General features: G+C 42.7%; 1 protein-coding gene and 1 long non-coding RNA gene across 11 annotated transcripts in view; one reads left to right on the forward strand and one right to left on the reverse strand.

Moving 5' to 3' along the window:
• Nucleotides 1–6,617: 6,617 nt before the first annotated feature.
• LOC118173190 lies at nucleotides 6,618–10,585 on the reverse strand. The gene is made up of 2 exons (XR_004754077.1): nucleotides 10,020–10,585; nucleotides 6,618–7,241 (listed from the first exon to the last, which is right to left on the reverse strand). It is a non-coding gene; the product is annotated as an uncharacterized LOC118173190 (long non-coding RNA).
• Nucleotides 10,586–11,162: 577 nt separating this feature from the next.
• IQSEC1 (IQ motif and Sec7 domain ArfGEF 1) overlaps nucleotides 11,163–21,987 on the forward strand; it is a 336,457-nt gene continuing 325,632 nt past the window's right edge. For 2 of the 10 annotated variants that reach the window (XM_035337509.1, XM_035337510.1), the window contains exon 1: nucleotides 11,181–11,681. In XM_035337509.1, coding sequence (XP_035193400.1) covers nucleotides 11,416–11,681 — 266 coding nt within the window. In that variant the 5' untranslated portion in view covers nucleotides 11,181–11,415. Of the gene's footprint in view, nucleotides 11,682–21,987 lie in introns of all 10 variants that reach the window. The other 8 variants (XM_035337514.1, XM_035337515.1, XM_035337505.1 and 5 more) reach the window with 8 other exon arrangements.

Here is a 21,987-nt window from a genome sequence, read left to right on the forward strand (position 1 = left end):
AGGGAAGGGAAGGGAAGGGAAGGGAAGGGAAGGGAAGGGAAAGGGACTCAGAGAAACTAAAAGAAGTAGGTTGAAACCTGCTCACAGTTATAGCTGCACCATTGTGAAAAACCTAATAGATAGGTTTTCCCAAAGGCTGATCATTCTACATCAGAAATTACCAAAGACACATTTTAAACATTGTTTTATAGTAAGCATCAAACAGAGAAATGACCAACAATGACCTTTGACAATCTTTTTTTGAAAAACCTTATCTGGAAAACAAATTGTCTGCAAAGTAAAAGAGAAAGGCAGAGCCTTCCCGGGCCATGTCATTAACATAGGTACACAACCTATGTTTCCAAACTGATCTGAGGGATACAAATACAACTATGTTACTGTTTTCTTTATATTGCTTTTTGGAAAATATCTTTTTAAGGTGAAAAGCAGACTCAAACATTAATAAAATGCATTAATAATGCATCTTTTCCTGTAGTAACTCAGCAAAGAAATGCAGTAAGAGACGCCAGGATCACTGATAGGCGACACAAAAGCTCAGAGCTTACAGTCCTCTCATAGTATTCCTCAAAGACAAGGTTTAGATCACTCACCCCAGAGTATTTGATTACTGCCACTTTTGTGCTCCAGTGAAGAGCTACTCACATGAATTAATCCAAGATACAGAGGACAGTTCTTGGTTACATGGGGCTGTGAAATACAATGCTCGGTACATGTAAAAGCCTTACACAGAGATCTTTGCTTTTCCATGGGGGGAAATGGGCCAGACTTATCACATACTTTGGGCTGTGTCTTCTCTACCAAAAAGGCAGTAACATTTGCAAAGGCAGGAATTCACTTGTGAGTGCAGAGAAAGTAGATTCTCCCAAACACACTGAGGATCAAAACACTTGAAGAAAATTGAATTCATTGCCATGGTCATTCCAGAAGAGCAGGGGAGAGGTTTAAAAAGCTTACACACTTCTCCAGTCCAAGTTCTTCCTTTGTGATTGAAACATTAAGAGTACACAAACACCAAGGCCCCTGCAGATGAAGGGAAGAATCTACCACCTGTCAGATCATACAGATATTGCTGGGGTTTGGACCCCGTTTCACACATAGACAAGATATCATTTTCTTCTGTCCGGTTATTTGGGTCTCTATAAGCCTTTGTAACCACATTAGCTGTTTTAGATTTTGTGGATATTTTCATATGTTCCTAGCTTTTGCCTGACATGAAATAAGGACAATTTCAAAGCGACTCACTGACACCAAGGCACAGCAAGTCTAAGCATTCTTCTCATTGTGTGTGGCATATCATTAAACCTCTCCAAGCCTGCTGAAGAGCAAAAAGCAGGCACTGCACTGCCCACATGCCTTGGCACCGGGAGGCTGAGGAGCCTGAGCACAGCAAGTTAACTCCGGCTGGTTGCTATTCTTTAGGAAATCTCACAAAACGAGTTACTACACAGGGTGGCTGACTTCAGAAGAACCCAAAGGAGTTTGTCACAAGCTCCTGATTAGTCCATTACATATTTTGAAGCTTAAGATCTCAATCCCTGTCGAGGGACTGGAAACATACTATATTTGTCATTTGTACTAAAAGCTTCTTTCTGTATGGTGTTTCTCCTTGTGTTCTAAGAGCCTGGCCAATGGGAAACCTCTAAACATTTGATTAACACTTTGCTGGAGATCTCAGAGATGATTCAGATGATTATTCTCCTCCTGATAAATTACCCAGTATAATTTCGACAAAGCAATATGCAAAAAGCAGACATGAAGAAAACAGCTTTTTTTTTTTTTCTTTTCTTTTTTTTTTTTTTTTTTGCATAGCTTTTCTTGAATTTACATCTCCATAACAAATTCTTTGTAGAAGCATAGAAGCAGCACATTCCTCTTCTTGCTTTTCCTTCTGAGTAGAATTTCAGTTCATCTTTAGAGTGAATCAAGTTACTTTTGCCTTCAAACTGTCATTGGCAGGGTCAGCTCTGGAAGTTCCTTTGCCTTAGAAAACCGTTCTCTCTGCCAGTCTGTAATCCCCCACATAAGCGCTCACTGAACATTTTGCTGCCACAATATTTTGTCATGCCGAATGACAGACTTTCAGTCTTTGACAGAGTCTCCTCTTGAGAGATGGTTCAGATAGCAAAAAGACTCCCTTCCAAAAGAAAGTACATCTCCCTCTCTCTCTCGCTTGAAATTTAAGCAGAAAGGAACCTAGCTGGAAAAGCTTCCAGAAAATACTGCACTTTTCTCAGATCTCTAAAAAGAGAGCAGGGTCAATGCTTTTTAGGTGTACGGATCCAAATGAAGCCTTTACTCTGATAGTTCACACCCACTAGCATATAAAGAGCCCTGCTTGTGTGACCAGTGACTAAGGGACGAGGATGTACCAAGTTTATGTGAAGCCTTTTAATTGGGAGTTGTTAATAGTAACAGGAAATGTACAGTAAAACCCATGTCCTCCGTAAAGGACAACATACCCTTGAGACTAGAGTCCCAAGAATTCAAGATGATTTGTAGCCCTTGCTTATGCAAGACTAGGTTCCAATTGCAAGAATGGAATAAAAGGAAATAATAGGAAAAGCTTCTTTGCCACTATTTGGCAATTATGAAACAGCAAATATATTTTTTCATGTTAGCTTTGACAGAAATAATTCCCTTATCTTTAAACCTCCATAGAGTTCAATAGAGCTTAACTACATTGCTCTAGGGCTTCTCGGTGCAGTTGCAGTACAAATGCTCATAAAACGGAGAGAGGCCGACAAGTTACAAACACTGGATTGAAGATCAAGTGATAAAGTACTTTCCGAGGCTTCTAGGCTGAAATTGTAAATAATAGACTGTTCCTAATGATACAGTCCAGCATCAACACATTTCACCCCACTCCTATATACTCTGCAACAGTATGAAGGAGAAGGGATAAGACAAGATTGATCCTGTCTGACCTTAGCATTTTGTTGTTTAGCTTTTCATTTCCTGATTTTGAATCTTTACCTAAGACATCTTGAGATTTAGCACTGTATATTTGGGTAAAAAGCAATTGAAAATGACTGGTCCATGTTGTGATGTATTTTTATTTATTTTGGGGGGAAAGAAGAATTTCCAGTCTGAATTTGCAGATCTATTTTTAAGTACTGCTGCAAATAAAATGAAAGAACTTCAATTTCTCAGCTGTTGTCAGTTGGGGTGTGATTTTTACTCCTTGTTTATAAAATGAAAAGTTATTTCTCCTTCTCTTCACATACATATGCTGTCTTTTTACGTTTCTTCACCAGTCTCTAGGTCACCTTTCCGTTTGGGGTAGGGAGGGAGGTAAGGTACACTGTGAGTAAACACTGTAGTCAAAGTAAAATACCACCACACTTCTGTAAAATTGACACCTCTCTTGCCTCCATTAATATTTCATGATGAAAAGCTACCCTATATTTGCTAGACTTTAGATTTTACATAGACCCTTTTTTTCCCTAGTGTTTACGCAGCTAATTTTTGTCACTGAAGCTGATGTTATGTCTCACTATACAGGACCGTGAAGAGATCTGTGAACCAGCCGGGACTTAGATTGATCCCAAGCCGTAAGCTGTCAGCACGGCGCTGTACCTGAGCTGGTTAGCCGCAGACTGCAGGGCTCTGCCTTGGGCAGGGGGCTCCACTGGTGCTGATACCGCACTTCTAGGACTGGAGCCAGTTCTCCACAGAGCATTTTGCTGTGAAAACATGAAGGCATTCTTTGGGATCTTTGCCTTGCACCATTCAGTTAGGGGAAAAACACCTGTAGCCCCAAGATACTCCTGAGAGTGTCTTGCACACATGATACATCCTCAGTTTTGCAGAGAGAAAGATGGAAACTTCTTGCTGTTATATGAGAATTTTGAGATTGACTTGAGCTTAGTGGTATTAACATTGCCCATTTCTCTCTGCTAATATACACTAAATAGTAAAACATTAGACTTTTTATGCATGTTAGTCCTGACAGCAAATAGCGTAGCTACCCTAAGAATTCTGTGCAATGAGAAAAAACAGCTGAAGTGGTAAACAGCACTATTAAAACTGGTCAGATGTACGTAACTATATATGAAAAGGTGGTCTGGACTGGATGAAAAGATCATGAACCTAGGCCTTCATGATTTATATGTTGTTACAATTCACATGAAATAGGTTGTTTAGTTTTTTTCCTTCCAAACCTCTGTCATAAGCTTCCTTGTCAATCATGTACCTGCTTCCTGACTGATCTGTAGATCTTCCTTCAAATACTAGTTGTTTAAAACTATTTATAGCAATAAAAAAATTCAAATGAGTGCGAACATGTAGAGGATAGAAGAACTGGAGATATATACTACCTAAAAGAACAGACAAGGGTGAATTTTCTAGCATTCAGAATTTATAAAATGCCAAAACATGAATTATCCGTTAGCTTTGTTCTTATATACACACATTATGGTATACAGTGTGTTCAAATTACTTGCAACTTTATCCACTGGATTCACAGAGAATGGACAGAAGGCATATTGAAAATACCATTTGATGCTGATTTGTCAGGACATTGCCCCGTTATTATTATTATTAATTTATTTTACTATTTCAACTTCTCCTTGAAGGCAGAATTATCTTCCTAACGTAAAAAACATTAGTTATCTAAGTGAGGTTCTGTCCACAGCATCCTAGTGAGCAGCCTACTGTTGAGCCAAACACAGACATGAAATAAAAAAATAATACAAATCATTAGGGTTTTCAACAATTTTACATGTCTAATTTGAAATGCCTTGACAAAGAAATACACATTTCTGAGTACTTCATATTTTGTCACAGTTGTTTCTTTAAACGTTTCCTTAATTGCTTCCATGGATGGCTAAAAACCGAATATTAGTTAAATTCCATGTTTTCTCATAATCTTCTTCTGAAAAGTAGTATTTGCAGAAATTCTCCAAGATCATTAAGCCTGAGAAATACTAAGCATAGAAAAATTTAATCCAATAAATTTAAGTACAGAAAAATAATACAATGGAAATCAAAATGGAATGAAACATCTTAAAATGGAAAGTTGTGTGCCAATTTAACTCTGGCAGTGGATGTAATTATTCCTTTATGTAGTTTTTTGTTTTTAAAAGGACTTCCATATGAGAAAGTGTTGTTTATTAAATTTATATTATTTTTTTTTAATCCAGAGCAGACTTCAAGAAAAAGATTATTATTGTATTGAAATGTTTATATTCAATATCATATATAGTACTTTATGGTTTTATATTCTTGGAAGAGAATCATGTTGCAATGAAGTCGTATAATCACAATTTAACATTTGTTATTTCTTCCTGCTTTCAGTGAATCCATGAAGTTGTAATTTTTGGAGAGGTTTATTTACTTTTCTCTTTTAGCATTCAGCTTCCTAATCTGATGTTTAAAGTTTCTTGTCCCTGCCAAAAAGCCTGTGCTTTTCATCTTTAATGTGAAGTATTTTCTTCTGGCACCTATCTGCTCTTGGCACTAGATATCTGATATTGTAGTATATATTTCTCTCCTTCCATTACAGTTTATCCTTCAACTTAAAATATGTTTTAATGAGAGGTGTCCTGATTCCAACTCTGACTTGGCTCAAATCTCAGCTTAAATACCTAGAAAACAATTTTCTGCACCATTTATAAAATAACTTTTTTAATTATTAGAGGAACTATTACATCTGCACTCTAAATTTCATTATGTTTACTGCTAAATTTGAGTTATATGTTCCATTCCAACCCTTTTTCAAAATTACTTTCTACTTTCACAGCAAAATCCTTTCAGAATTGAAATTGTCTTGTTTCACTCTGAAAGATTAATTCACACAGAAAGACTCACGAAACTACTCCAAAGCTGTTTTTAAGTAACATTCTCAATTTGAACCATCATAAATTCAATTTTAAACAATCTTCTTTTGATCTTGTTTATCCTTGTAACAGGTCATGAACATCACTGATCTCCATAACCAGGAAGCTTAAGAAACTCAAAGTAAATTTATAGCCCGTATACCATCAGGAAATCTAGCACAATTAGAAATCATGTTTGTCTGACCACATATCTGAACTAAATCTTTATTTGTAACTTCCTATCTCTCCCTGGCTTAACCGATAAGCATTCATCTATTGTCATAGTGGACACTGCAGTATTAGCTAATGACATTTCCATAGACATCTGGCAGAAGTACACACACTTTTTTCTTGCAGTGATTCTCTGCTATACTATTTCCAAAGGTCCTTAGGCTGCTGCTCCCCAAGACTTTACGAAGCAGTTTGCAGCTCCTCTACAGATAACATCAGGTGCTGCATTTGCAAGCACTCCTCATAATTTTATTTCCCTTACCCCTACCTTGCTAGAATACAGCATCTGTCCCACAACCTAGAGTATTAGCACACTTGTTGCCCAGCACACCATGGGCCTTGCATTTGGTGTCACTGCCACATCAGACTCTACAAGAAAAACCCAGTCAGCTTGTTAAATAGCATACTCTTTCCTTTATAAGACCCACTGCTTTTTTCCTCTTTCCCCAAAGTAGCAAAATTTTCCTTGCCAATACATTCTGCATGTTTATAATAGAGTTGTTTGATAGCTTACATTAACAGTTCTTTTATTTGACAGGACAGAAAGAAAGACAATCATTTCCCAAGGAGTTTGCATAACAGGAGACTTTTTTATTTATTTTTTACTAACATTCACTGATACCATTTACCAAAACCAAGCTGTACAAAGAGAATACATGGAAACCAACAGAAATACAAAGGAAATACTTGAATACTTTCACGAAAGGCTCAAAAGAGTTAAAGACCTGGTTAAAGTTAGGTACTCAAATGGATTAGCTCTGGACCTAACTCCGCAGGCAGAGTACAAATTAAGCTACATAACCCAGAAGAGCCAATTTAGCATTTCTCTTACAAGTAAATTAAAAGGCAATTCATACAAACAGTAATGATTAGTACACACAGAACCAGAACTCAAAATTAAAATTGAACTTCCTAATGTCTTGTATATATGCCTTAAAATACCTTTAAAATATGATCTGCAACTTTATCATGCTTAGTTTGTCACATCTCAATCTATAAGCTTGTCAGTATAAAAACATGGACTAATGGTTCAAGTGCCATAAAAGTTACACAGATACTACATGGTAATACAAGCTGTATGCCAGAATGAAGCGCAGAAAACTCCAGGGTTGACCTTGCGGCTGTTGACAATTCTTCCTTTTTTAGAAGACGGGCTGAGTTGAATAAAAGTGAGTCTCAATACATGTCGTTTCTCTAAAGAAAAGTTAAAAAACAGCATGATCAGATTTTACAAGAGACTATTGCAAGAAATGAGTGACAGGAAAAGTCATAAGGCAGTTTAGTGCTTGGAAGAAGTCAGATACACTGCCAACAAATAAGATGTCAGTTTTAAAAATGGGTTACACGTAACCAGGGGAGGGCAGAACACAAGCCAGAAACACCATAGTTTTGGAATTACTTCAGGTCTTTAATGTTGCACTTTTTATTTTTTTTTTATTAGCTAAACAGAGTCAGATATCAGTCTCATGGGTAGCATATGACCTACTGGGACAACAGCCCAGGCCAACATTGTAATTTCTGTCGCCTTCCTTCTGCAGGGAGCATCAAAAGCATACAGCAAACAGGCTACAAAAAATGTTGATTCTTCTCACATCACTCAGCTGATTCGCCACCATCAGCCCACAGAACATGAACAAGTACTTCCTGCTGTATGGTGAGAACACAGCTACGTAATAAGGAACATCCGCGTCATGTGTCATTAGATGACATGAAAGAGGGCACATGGTGGGAAAGAGGTGTGCACCACCACATAAACTAAGAGCACCATAAGTTCTGATAGCGGGGTAACCTCAATCTCTAAACACAATGCAGCAAAACCAAGAAGACGTGGAGGGAAGCAAAGGGACAGAGTGAGCAAGAAATAAGTGGTTTCCAATACATATTTTTTTTGAGATAAAAGGTAGAATTAAGATTGAGTGTATATAACTGCATGACTTCTGGGTCTGACCTAATTAATTTTACATGGGAAATAGATGCTTTTCCCTGGAAATATCTTTGAAAAAATTACTTCAGCTGTTTGTGCGTTTACTGATTACATTTTAGCCACACCAAACCACTTTTGAAAGAGTAACAATATAGCTCAGTTTTAACACAGTACGATAAACCTGAAGCTGCCAAACATACAAGTTAGGCATATAGCAAGTACCAACAAGAGCCAGGTTTTTGAGAAGTGGACAGGCAAACATTCCTGTTCTCTGTGGACGCCTAACAACATACGTAGGTCAGATTTCCTTTGAACCACGATTTGGACCAGACCTTGGAACTCCTGCATTCACAAATGGTACTCTGCAGGGTATTGATTCACCAGAAAGTAACTAGATCTGAGACAGTCCAAAATTAAGGCCATCTTAAGGATTCTCCAAAGTGAGTGGGATATTTTTTTATTGCTAGTAATAAATTAGCCAGAGGATTGTACTTACTGGATGAATAACATTTCCTTTCATATTTAAATCTTCCTTGGCACTTTCCTTGGCAAGAATTAACCATGTACTGCTTAACTTACAAAAATGGATGGTCTAAGGTAAGATGTTAGCAAGTAATAAGAATGCTATTTTGGTAATTTTTATATTAAAAAAGGTTAGGCTTGATGTCACTTAATTTTCTAACTGAGCAAATCTGAAGAACCTGAATCTGCTTTTACAATCTGTCTCACACAGATAGAGATTGAGTATATTATTGGTTTCACGAATATGCTTATTTTCTAAGTTTACCTCTTCTTGTTAATTTATGGAGGGTGATGAAGCATACAAGTGTCTTAAAGCTCACAGACACAATCCCCTCAGACACAAAGTGCTCCTTTCTGTTTCTCCAACAATGTACAAAACCACACCAGTAACATGACTGAGGAAAAACCAGGTCCTGACCCAAGGATACCTGTGAGGGGACTGTATTTTTCAATCTAACCTATGGTTTCCTGGTAAGAGCATTTCCAGTAGGTTTGATTTTTTTTTTTTTTCCATGTTATCTATGAGAAAGCACAAGTAGCTCAGGTACTTGCAGCTGGCAGGTGAAATTCATCAACTTGTTAATGAACTCCTGAGAAGAGAAAAACCTAATGATATCCTCTCAAATGAGCTCTCCAAAATCAACCAGAAAAAAAGACCCAAAAGGAAAAGCCAGCCCTTCACATGCTGTTATTCCTCAGTTAGCTTGTCTAACAAGACCAACAAGCCATTGAACAAGCCATAACTTTGCCATTTGGGAATGGAGGCATTTGCTTTTATTCTGTAAAAGAAAGGAGGAGAGTAATAATGTAAAATGGCTCATGCCTTTTCAGCAATGTTGCATGTGTCCCATGGACTAGGTCTTAACTACCTAAGAAGAGGTCTTTCAAAGAGGTACCAGTTGTAATAACTGCTGCTGCTGCTCCGCTTCAGCTGTCTTTTCCATGAAATGATTAATAAGGTTTTTACTGTACATTAATGAGTTTTGAGAGTCTTCACATTTAATTTTGTATGTAAGAAGCAAGTTCTCTAGGTCTCTTTATGGATTTAACACCTGGCAAGCATTCTGGTTTTCTCAAATAATGTTGTGCAGGTTACCTCAGTGCCATATTGTGATAACCACTTCATGCCACAAAGAGCAAACTGTTCTTCAGCAGTTATATTTTGAACTCAGAGTATTTATAATATATATATATTCAACATTTCTACTGAAAAATTCTGATCAGGTTGGTGGAAAAGAATCTTGTATTCTTGAAAGAACAGATAAAGACTTCTCTGTGAATTTGTGATCCCCAGGAGGACTGGGAATTAGTCCTTCATGCTTCAGTTACTTTAATAGTGACAACAGCCCTTTGTTGCACATATGTCCAAAGCAAAAGCAACAGTTTGAGGATTAACTAATTTCTACCTTAAAATCAGAATGAATATGAAACTTGCCAGGTGAATCTCTTCCCCCAGGTTTATCCTCCCCTCATGCCCCTTTTCTCCATATTCATAAGTAAGCCATAGGTGGGAACCTGTGACATACATCCTCTGTTTTGGAAATCCATTCACTCCAAGGACAGCTGGGGGGAGCCCAGAGTCTCCAACCTCCCTGGTAGGGCTGCTGTTAGTCCCCCACTTCTTCAGCCTGCTGCATCAGCCATACTCCAAAGCAATACATCCTGGCAAATGCTAGTAAGAGCTGACTCCACAAGAAAGGGTACATTTGTAACAGCATCAGCGACTGCTGTAAGAAAATGTTACTAATTGAAAGTTGCAAAGTTTAAAGGTGGAGAGAAAAAAGAACATTATCAAGGAGATGAGGAGAGGAAGGGAGGAGAAAAACATTTCTCCACCTTCCTATCTTCTTCCTGCAGTATCTCCATTTCCCCTTCCTATTCCCTCTTTCCATGAGCATTCCCAACATGTGTTCACACTGGGATCGTAGAGGAGCCAAATCTCGGCAACTTTTCTTGGCCCGATGCAGCCTTAGAGGGAAGCAACGTCTCACCAGCAGAGGTTTTAAATGTCAGGGCTGCTGATGGAAAGGCAGAGGTCTCCGCTACACAGCAGTTAGCACGAGTCTGACTCCGGGCACGCTGCTAGAAAGCTCCCATCTCCAGGCAGCCAACACCCTGATGCTATTTCAACAATAAACAATCGCTCCCCAGACGTGCCAGGGAAAAATCCTTGCTCTTACATCAGGTCTCGCAGCCCGGCTTCCCCACCCTCCTCGCACACCGCGCTTCTCCGGGCCCTCTCCGGCGAGCCCAGGGGGCCCGGGGCCGCCCCCGCAGAGCCGGGCAGAAGGACGGGGGGGTGCCGAGGCCTGCCCCGGCCCGGGGGCTGCTCCCCGCATATCTACGGGGGCGCTCCCCGGCGAGAGCCGCGCCCCGGCAGTGGGGTGCCGGGGGGATGCGCCGCTCCGCGGAACCCCCTCCTCACCGGCCCCCCGGAGGAGGCAGCAGCCCCAGCTACTTAAAGCGCGGCCCCGGCTGCCGAGGCAGGAGAGCGGCGTGCTGCGGGCTCCCATGCCCGGCTGCGAGCCCGGCGGGGGCGCGGGCGCTGCCTGGCGAGGGGCTGAGCCGGCTGCGGCTCCGGCAGGGCGGGACAGCGCCCGTGCGCCAGCACCGGCGGGGCTCCGGGCGGCACCGGTGGCTCCCCCTGGCTCGGCACCCGCAGTCCCCGCCGGCCCTGCCCTCGCTCGACTGCGGGAAGCCGAGCATCAGCAATGGCGGCTGGGGCCGGCAGCCGCCGCGCACCGCTCCTCCGCTCGCCCGGGCAGCGGCTGCTCTAGGAGGGGAAGAGGAGAGCCGGCAGGGGGGCCGGTTTCCGGCGGGTTATTTATTTCTTCCCCTCTCGCTTAAGTTCCCAGCGGAGCGGGCTGGCTGGCACCTGCGCCCCCCACCTGCTTCCCGGAGGGTGAGAGGTGCGGGGAGGCCATGGAGAGCCCGGCGGAGAACCCCAGCAAGGCGGCGGAGTACCTGAAGGAGCTGAATAAGATTATTGAAACGCAGCAGGAGCTGCTGGAGAAGCAGAAGCGGAGGATAGACGAGCTGGAGCAGCAAGTGGCCAAGTTGTACCACGAAAACGCCTGTCTCCAGGATGAGCATCACCGGCACCTGGCCACATGCAGGCTCCAGCAGGGCGTCCCCCCCGCGTACCCGGGGGTGCTGAGCGCCATCCAGGAAAACGCAAAGCACGAAAAGTAAGCGCTGCCCGCGTTTCTTTGCCCTTTTCGAGGAGGGTTTCTCAGTAGCGGGGCTTTCATCCTCTTTCACCTCCTGCCTTCGGGTTCCTAAAGCCACCCCGCGAACAAGCAAGCAGCTCAACTCCCCGCCGCGGGCAGCTCGCCGGGAAGGAGGGGGTCCTCGCCGAGCGGCGGTGGGGGCGGCCTCAGCCTCTAACGCCCCCAGCCCCTCGGGATGCCGGTGCTTCGCTGGGGCTCTAGCGGGGATGCTCGGGGGCTGAGCGCTGGCAGCGCCGGGGGCACTCCGGGCAGGCTTCTCCTCGCCGCCGGGTCCCCGCAGCCCCGGGGACGCCGCCTCCCGGCAGAGCAGCAGCGGGACGAGCTCTGCCGTTCTTCCAGGGCTCGTTTTCCCCCAGTCGTACACCTCGGGAGGCCGCTCTGCCCGGGGGGAGCCCCCGGAGCTGCGACCCAGCGGGGTCAGCTCGGCACGGCGCAGCCCGCCCGGAGCTCGCCCCTTTCGGGGCACGGCTGCTGCCGACCTCCGCACCCGCTCCCGGCTCTGGCACCCGCAATTAACCGGGCGCCGCTTTACAGCGCGCAGAAAGCCGCTTAATTAATTGCGCGCCGCACTTCAGTGCCGGCGATGGGAGAATAGCGATGGAAGCGAACCCGCGGCGCTTCCCCGGCCTCCGGCTACTCACAGCGAAGTATTTGGGACTTAGTTTTACTTGGGCGGAGTGGGAAAAGCATGCATCTTATTACGAGCCCACACCGCCGCCCTGGTACAACACAAGGGGCTGCTTGTCAGCCGCTCCCCCCGTTCAGAGCCGCGCTCCTGGCACGGATCGGGCTCTCCTCCTGCCGCCGCCCCCCCCCGGGCCGCCCCCGCTCCCCGGCACCGGCTGCGCCCCCTGCCGGGGCCGGGCGGGGCGCTGGGGGCGGCCGGCGGGGCCCCTCACCCGGCCTCGGGGCGCTGGGGGCAGAGCCGCCCGGCTCTGGGTCTGCTGCGCCCCGGGGACCCCCGTGCCGGGGCTCGGCCACGAGTGGCTTCGTGGGGCCCCACGGGGAGGCTGCAGCCGAGGGAGGCCGGGGAGCGGCCTCCCGGCCTCGGCCGCGTTGCTGCCTCCGTGCCACCGCTCGGGGTGGCGGGGGAGGAAGCGTCGCCGCCTGCGGAGCCCTGAGCTGACGGGTTTGCCTAGGATGTGCGAGGTGAAGGAGTGGGGGGTATGGTCGCGGGTCGTTCCCTGCCCCTTTGGCGTGCTCCCGTTCCCAAACGCATTCCTGCTGCCCGGCGCGGTGGAGTGGGAGGGGAGGTAGCTCTGCCTTCCCTCCGGCTGTCAGCGTTAACATTTAGGGGGGTTTAGCTATGCTGGAGTTAGCCCTTTAGGCTTTATTTATGTATTTATTTATTTATTATAAATGTCTCTAGGAGAGCTAGGCAAACAGCTCCCTAAACACACTGGGGAGCATATGCTGTCATTTAACAACCACTCCTCGTGTAATAAGCAGAAAGTGCTATTTCCAGAAAGCATGGAACAGAAATTTACAGAAATACAGAAAGTATTTACACAAATCCCACCCCGTGCACTCATGTCCAGTACCCGAGGATTTCTTGTGTCTGTTCTCCTAATACAAGATGCCAACTCAGCTATCTTGTCCCATTTGTCTCTTGCAAACGACATTACTAAAAATTGTACAAATGGCTTGCCTTGTTTGATAACATTTCTCTTCTCCACCAGCCCAAGACTCATTTACAGAGCCCTTTTTGGGCAGACAGCTCTGAGGACTTGGAGGCTTTTAAGTCTCTTAAGTGGATTTGATGCTAGGATCAGAATTAATCTGGGATATTTATGGCAGAGTTGTATCGCTTTGAGGCATAGCCTGTAGGGCTTAGTGTGGAAGCTGGGAGACAGCCCTCTGTGAGTCTGGTCCTGGCTGGGCTTTCTCTACTGTCTGTAGAGAGCCAGCTTTCTAGGGCCACCTTCGTGGGATGAATACTAGCCCCCACCCGAATTGTCATTTCCCCTCTTTATTTTGTGTGGAGCATGCCTGCTCCCTTCTCCAGGACAGCCTGCATCGCCGTGTAGGTGAAGCACACCTGGGGTTCCCCAGCTGCGTGGGGTGGGGGCCGTGGCAGCAGCCGCTGGGGCTCCAGCTGCCGGGAGCAGGTGCAGCAAGCCAGCCACAGGACTGGTTTAATCTCTGCCTGGATGCAGAGGAGATGGAGGAAGTCTTCAACCTGGAAAATAGAAAACACCCTTGTTTTAATGTCTTACCCAGGTCCTGCTGTTATCTTTGCTTTCTTAGAATGTAACCTGCAGGTTCTGGCTGGCTGTAGCTTCCTAATCAGAGGAAAAATCTCAGTTCCTCCAGAATGAAATGTCACATACAGCTGTCGTGTATTTGGTGCTTTGCTAAACTTCCATAACAGTGCAATAGCAAACATAAATAATACGTGCTCTGAAAATCCATGATGTTAGGAGGGAGGTGGCATTCGAGGTGGCATGTCCTTGCTTCCTTCTGCCCATGGTGTGCAGACCCCTCTGCCTTCCTCCTTCCCGAGGCAGCAGCACCGCTTTGTGCCCAGGTACAGCAGAGTTCAGTGCTTGCTCTTATCCTTCGTATTCCAAAGCTAGAATGATGGGGACCCTTTTTAAAGGAAACTGGGATTGTCTTAGCCAAATACTTCACAAAATCAGTACTTCCAGGAAGTCATCTATGGACTTTGTGCCTTGAGATTTGAGCAGATTTTCTGAACAGCTCAGACTCAAGTTGCCAGAGGAGTTCAGCCTGCGTAAAGCAGGTGTGGATCGCTGACACCGTAGTGTCAAGAGAGCTGTTTGATATTACCAAGCGGTGGTTAAAAAAGGAAGCACAGAAAGGTTAGACAAGTCCTGAAACTTTTCAGTTCTCTCAATGGGAATAATATAAAGCTGAAGACTGTTTAAATAACTTGGAAAAAGTGCATATTTTTGGAAAATCTTTGGCTTGATCTGATGGAGTGAGGGAACTGTTGATGAGCACCACATTAGAGTTCTATAAGAAAAAAAATAAAAATAAAGAAGGTAAAAATCCAGAAAAGGACCAGAGTAAAAAGGATGTTTCTTTCGTGTAGGTTGCTACCTGAGGGAGGCAAGTGCACAGGGATGGGTGAACAGGTGCAGGTGTGCTCCCTGTCTTGCAAGGAGGACAGAATAACAAACAAAAAAAAAGTTTGAGTGCTCTTTCACTTAACACTTAATTTTGCACTAATTTGCGGTGTGTGAATCAACCTTAAAATCCACAAATGTAATTGAGGATAATTAGTTGATTGCAAGGCTTTCTTCAATGTAGTGAATCAGCATGTTAAGAAGTTAAGGATAACAATAGGTATTTAGCTAATTAAGTTGCATAAGTCTAACTTTTGGTTAATCCATTTCACTTAATGTTTGATAAAACACTAAAAACTTGGGAAACTCAGATCCTCAGTGTAAGGAAGATGTGTTCAATACATACACTTTGGTAATGCACCTTTTAGTGTAAATGTGTGGAAACAAACTTATTGCACCTTTTCAAATATACAGAAGTCGATTTTTTTTCCAGCTCTGAAAACTCAACACTGGCATGTTTCCAGCTTATGGGGTGCTATTAGGAACCAAATAAAATTATTTATTTATTTATTTATTTATTTTGATTGATTCACACAGCTCCAGGTGAGAGTTTGGGTGGGAGGTACGGAAAGAATTGCCTGTGAAGGTGGAACAATCTTGTAGAGCTGTTATTTGCAACTCGGTCTAAGTTCTGTGCCTGGCCTGACTGATTTATTTTTAAATGGATCTGGGGCTGGCTTTGTTCTCTGGGGACAAATAGTCTCAATTCAGAGCTATAAGAAATCCTCATTATTTAGAAGATACTCTGTCTGAGCTCAGGTGTACTTAGTGCAATCTAGTAAATGGGAATCGTTTTGTGGTGCTAGTCCCATGTGAAGGCTGCTTTATGGCTTCCACGAAATGAGCTTGGGACTCTGCATGCTGCTGTTGGCACCGAGTGATGCCCCTGCACACAGGCTCAGGGGGAAGCCAAAGATTGCAGCAGGGCAGAGACCAGCCTGACATTTTTGCCTACAGAGATGTTCTCTACCGAGACAGACTGTTCATGTGATGCAAATCACATTTCATTGCTTGTGCTGCTCTTGGACAGAAGTTTATTTTGGTTTACTTTGATTAAAGAAGAGGTATCTAACATCTATTAAAGTATGCTCATGCTTGGGCAAGATTTCACTTGCTCCGCCTTTTTGTCAGAAAGGATGTAGGTGAGGTGCTTTCTTTAGGCCCTCTTTCTCAATCAGATGAGCAGGAAAGTGTGATTTGTGACTGATAGTCTTGCTGGAAGAAGCCTACGGTAGAAGTGCAATTCCTAAAAATTGCACCTCTACTTATCTAGCTTATTTTGCTCACAAATAATACCTTTAAGTGGAAATCACAGTTTGTATCCAAAGCAAGCACGTTACTGCGACTGCATGCTACGTATTCTTTCAGTCCTATCACAGATAAGGACGATCTAAATCTGGGATTGGGCAGCATGTAAATTTATATCTCCAGATAACAAAAACCAATTCTGTTCATTTTATTTTCAGTACGTAACTGGAACAGTGTGACTACTGAGCTATGAGAATAAGGGTTTGACACTGAGGGGAGTGAGGGAGGGCTTTTGGTCTCGAAGCATGTGTTTCAACATTAGTGTGATTTGTACATCAGCAGATGAGTGAGTATCTCTTAAAACAGGCATTTGTTGTTCTGGCAGACAGTAGGAAATCAATACTGTGAAGACGTGTAGTAAGACATGAACTTGCTAACTAAACTCAACTAAATTATTTTGGGTGTCTGTTGAAATATTGGCATATCCTCTTAGCATCTGCTAAATGTTAAGCAAAATGATAATGCCGAAAGACAAATTAATTTCACGACTTATGTGTACCATATGACTAATGAAACAAGTTTAAAATAAAAGGGGGAGGAGGAGAGGAGGACAAAGCACAGTGATGACAAAATGGTATGCCGGTATCAAGAAAATTCCTGGAAATCAGAGGAGGGAGAGGAAATATGGTCTGTGAAGAAAACAGCAAAACTGCATACTGATTTGACAGAGGGAAACAAATGCAGCAGAAGGTAACCTGCTCTATAGGAAAATGAGTTAAAATTTGGTTTGAAAACTTGGAATCAAGTACATTGTTCCACTTAAAGCAGACCAGACCTAAAGAGTTAGAAGTACTCAGTGAATGTGAAATCCTTCTCTAATGTAACTGTCTTTTCTGGTGACCCAGAACACAGCTTTTAACCTGCCTAACTTCAGTACTCTTGTGTTTGGAACTTTAAGAACAAAGCACTATTCCATGCCAGCTAGTGCTTTGACGATCCTCCTTAGGAATTCAAGTCAAGGAAACTGAAATGCATTTTCAAAGATCTGCTTGTGGAAACTAATTGGTGATGTTCATGGATCCTATGTCTTCAGTGAGCAGATGAGAGCTGCCATCACTACTGTGAGATAAAGGCATGGATGAAGATCCTCAAATGAAAATGATGCCAAGCCTATATGTGATGCTCTTTGTGCACATAGTTCACCAGCAACATACTGATTACTCTCCATTTCTCATGTGAGGTATGAGATAGAAGACCTCAGTCATAATCTTGTTGTTATTACCAAAACATAGCTGTGAGTTCAATGTGATGACCTATGTGAAACAGGAGCACTTCAACTCAAGCAACTAGGTCCTTAAATTCTCCTGAAATGTTAATAAGTTTGGAACAGTGTGCAATTGTCCTAAAAGGCAGGCGATTGCTTTTGTGTCAATCCTAAAAATTAGAGTGATCTCCCAGTTGGCAGCAAAGTGCATTTTACCATTATTAAGCTATGTTAGGGATGGTACTGAACAACTACATGGGAACATGAGAGATGGGTGAGCAGGTTCAGAACTGCTCTTCACAAATGTGCCAAGCACAGCCTTTTTGAAGAACTTGGCTTCCTGCTGAGTAAGGGATGCTAAACTTTGTCCTTTTCCAGTAAAAATAATAAACTTTTGGGAGAATATGAAGCATAGATGTACGCTTTTCTGGGTCTGATTTGCAGCCTTGTTGGCCTGGTTATTTGCATAGGAAGACAATTCTCCATAACTCCTTAGGGAAGCTGTATTCTGGAAAAAAAAAAAAAAGTAAATTGCAGCTTTTTTGAAAACCTGAAGCAAAATACATCACGCACAAAGCAGAATCTCTAGGAAGAGCTTTTTTAAATGGCAGGCTGTGGAAGCTTTTTTAAAGAGACTGTGGAAGCTATGAGGAAAGAACAAGGTATTTCAGAGTGTTTTCTCACAGCGTACTTATAGGGAAAGTAAATTATTAAAGTTAAACTAGTAAATTATTAAATGCTTCTTGCAAATGGCATCTCAAAACTTAGTTTTACTGGGTCTAAAAATGAAATTGGGTGGCTCTTATGTGCTGGCCAGTGACACCATGCTGGAACTGCTGTGCAGGATTCAATGCTGCGTGTCAGGCTATGGCCTCTAAACACCCAGCCTGTGCACAGCATGGTTACAGAAGTACTTGCACTCCCCCAGGGTGTTTTTAAAGGATGTCAGACCAGTTGCTTCCTCTTCACTTCCAATTCTGACACTATTTAATTTTGTGGGCACCTGAACAGTACAACCGTGCAGAGCTTCAAAGCATTGTGATGCACTGAACTCCTCTTGAGTTTGTGGCACATTTGGGATTCCAATCCCTAGTATGGGAACAGTTGCTCATGCAGTAGGCAGCCTGTACTCAGATAAGTGCTTTTTAGAGACTGCTTCTGTCTGAGGGCTCCTGCCTTCCCCATGCATGTGGTAAGGAGGTCATCTGCTGCTGTGTGCTGAGGGGGTGCGTGGGAAGCTTCTTAGGTAAGTGGATTTTGCAGGCCAGAAGTACTTCCTGATGTGCAGCCCACACTTGCATTATTCTAATTTGATCCTGTCATTCCTCCTCATACCTTCCTACTATGTTAATTCTAACATGTTGTGTGTGTTTTGCAGTCTGCAGATACTTTTAGGCTATTTTTGCCAATGCTCCTGTCTTTCATCTTAGCTCGGTGAGATTGTGAATGAGGTTGCCGTAATTTGATTCTGCCTGTATCCTTGCCTAATTGTCTGAATATCTAATTCAATAATTCTGCAAAGAAAAATAGTGCAGTCTGAGCAGGCTTTGATAAAATAGAGCAGCATGATTTGAAAGAATAATATATGATGTGCATTCTGGCTGGATTTTAGGTGATGGGGGCTGCTCACTACCCTCCCACACCCTTACTCCCCAGCTTCCAGTATTTCTTTGAAATGCTGAACTTCTCAGCTGTTGTGGCTTACTGTATCGCAGATCGTGGAAGCAATGTTAGTTTGCACTAGTTAGAAATCTGGATAAGAATTTGTTACATTTTTATGGTCATTACCGAGGTGTTGTGATTAACAACAGAATTAAGAATAAGAGCTGTTTCTTTGCTCCCAACTGGGAAACTGTTGTTTGCCCTTAGCAAAGCTAAGCATGGATGATGATTGCTATTTTACAAATGTACGTCAATGTTAGTTTACAATCATCTCTTAATTGGTTACTCAGATTTAGGTAAAAAAAAATATTGCATAAAATATCACAATACAAGCACTTCTTTAATCTTGAGTTCCTTAATGGCTACATAGAAACTTGTTTGTTTTTAATTGTTATTTGTATGGCTACTATAAGGAAAAAAAAAATGCTGCAAAGTGGCCACAATATTTCAGCAAGTTTAATGCTGTAAAATAGAACAACTCTCACAACAGAATCTTAAAACCTGATTCTTAGGTTCTTCAAACAGCAAGTTCTATAAATGTATTTCTTTGTTTACCAAACTACATAATTCTGGATGGGCTAGCACCCCTCCTGATCCTAAAATACGCAGCATTTCAGTGTCTTAGTGACTTGTGCTCCCTCTACTGGGTTCTTCATAATAGTTCAGCGTTACTGGTTTTGCAGTGTGTGTCTATATATATAATGCAGAATTTGCTTTTGAATGGCAGTGTCTGTATTCCTTTTTCATCACTTCCATCCCAAAGCATTAGAAAGACTATTACAAATGTGACTGAGGATTTCTCAGGAGTTGTTTTTCTTCTGCCATCTTAAAGTGCAGAGGCAAACTTTTCAAAAATTGTATTAATATCATCATTATATAGACAGAAAATAGTCATCTCCGTGTATATTAAGTCTCACTGCTGTGCTAGATAAGCAAAACACTACTACTCAGTAGTTCTCCATAGCAATTAATGGAAGCCGAGTATACATTATTTGTATGCCAATAAGATTTCTAGCCAGGCTTCCCTGACAAACATAGAGACAAAGGCATACGTAGAGCCATGCAATGCATCTTTAACTGCACTACAGTAATTCAGATTTTGTAGGTGTAAAGAGCACTTTATTCTGAATAATTGGACTAAAGCACCAGAGAAAGGAAGGTAGGGAAACCATACTCCTGTCCTTTTCCAAAAATTTAAGATATACCTTAGAGTTAAGGTTTGTCTGGGTTTCTCCATCTTTGCTGGATTTCTGTTAGCTGAAAATAACTGCAAGTTGTGTGGACCAGTCAAGGTTAAGAGCTTTTAATTTCTCTTTTTGGGCATTGAAACATGCAGCTATGTGGTGAACAGACTGCAAGTGTTGTTAACAAGCCGAACTTAAGAGTAAGCACTTTCCCCAGGCTGTGGGAACTGGTCGTGCCCATCTCTGCAAACTGATTTCTGCCAGAAGATTTTAACTGACAAGTAAGTTGTACTGCCAAGTTGTACTTGATAACCACACTAGAAGGGACAGGCTCCGAGTTGTGGAGAGTACTGGCCTGGGAGACCTATTTATGAACTTCAAGCAAATGAAGATCCTCCCCTTTCTTACAGGACGTGAACTACCACCTTGTGTACATAGTTGCATTAGTATGTTCTCAAGGAAGAGAAGAACTTGCTCGCTTAATGTTTTTTTTTTTTTTTTTTTTTTTTTTTTTTTTTTTTCCCTCTAGCCACTTTTAGCAGTTTTATGTTCACCTGAATAACACTTTTTTTCTACTGATAATTTGGATCTGCAACAATTTATACGACTTTGTCTCTTCCTGCATTCTTTTTATTGGTCATATGTAAAATGTAGGCGTAAACTTGAGTAGCTTAAGGCCTATGCGTGTTGAAATGAGTACTGATAAAGGTGAGATTGACTTCCTGAGCTCTGTATTTATGTACATGCAATAACATTTGAAACCATTTCACTATCTTATTTGGAGTCTCTGAAATTTCATGTTTTGATCTTGTCAACCCTGTTTAGAGGCTGTGTGCTAACTGATGTTAGCAATGCCCCTGCTGTACCATTTTTGTTGGCTGATGGAGCTTTACAGCACTTCTACCAAGCGTTAACTACTTCTAAAGTAATGCTGCCATTGTAAATGAATCCCAATCCCACTTTCCTGGCTGCTAGTGTTGAACCAGTATGCACCAAGCTGTGTATTCAAAGAAGTTCAAATCCTGGCAAACTAAGCTCTTTTTAATATCTTTTCTGTTTACTGAGAGTGATGTTAAACCACTATTTGCATCACCCTCTTCATTTCTCCCACCTCTAATTTTCAAGCTCTTTGAGTCCTGTAAAACAGACCTTCAGTTTCATTGTGTTCAGACCTCTGTTACCTTACGACCCAATCCCATCTCCTGGGAGGATTTTAGTTTTTTTTCTGTGTTTTGTCATTGTTGAGTTGTCCACAGATAGATCTAAAGAGTGATGGAACACTTTTTCCTGTACAATTCCAGTGTTTCTCCAAAGGAGGAGCCTAGTGGGTACAATGACAAGTGCTCTGTGTGCAGTTCAGTGCCGTAGGGGTCGTTGTATGTTCCAGTATGTGTGAAGGTTGTTTCATGAAGTTAATTATAGATGACACTTAATTTTGCAGTTGGTCAATTAGCTAAAAGTTGAATTTGAGAACTGAGCAGTGTGTACTGTTCAATCAGCTGATGATCTGATGGGCTCAGCATGTTGCCTGTCCTCACGGGCTTCAATGGCTGGGGGAAAGCAGGAGGAGTAATCCAGGTTGGGTCTCCTGCATAGTATACAAGACTTCTTCATCTTCTTGCCTCAGTCAACTTACTGTTGGAATAGTTATGAAAACTCTGAGCAAAGAGAATTTCACCAAATTTCAGTGAACACTGTAAGTATCCCTTTATAAAACACAAAGTTCAAGAACGTGGCTTCTGCTACAGTGAAGATGCTGAGGTTACTCAGCAATTGTGATTGGTCATGCCTAGGAAGTGTTAATGAAACTGAAGAAG

Source organism: Oxyura jamaicensis, chromosome 12, assembly GCF_011077185.1.
Source record: "Oxyura jamaicensis isolate SHBP4307 breed ruddy duck chromosome 12, BPBGC_Ojam_1.0, whole genome shotgun sequence".
In the NCBI taxonomy this organism is placed as follows: domain Eukaryota; kingdom Metazoa; phylum Chordata; class Aves; order Anseriformes; family Anatidae; genus Oxyura; species Oxyura jamaicensis.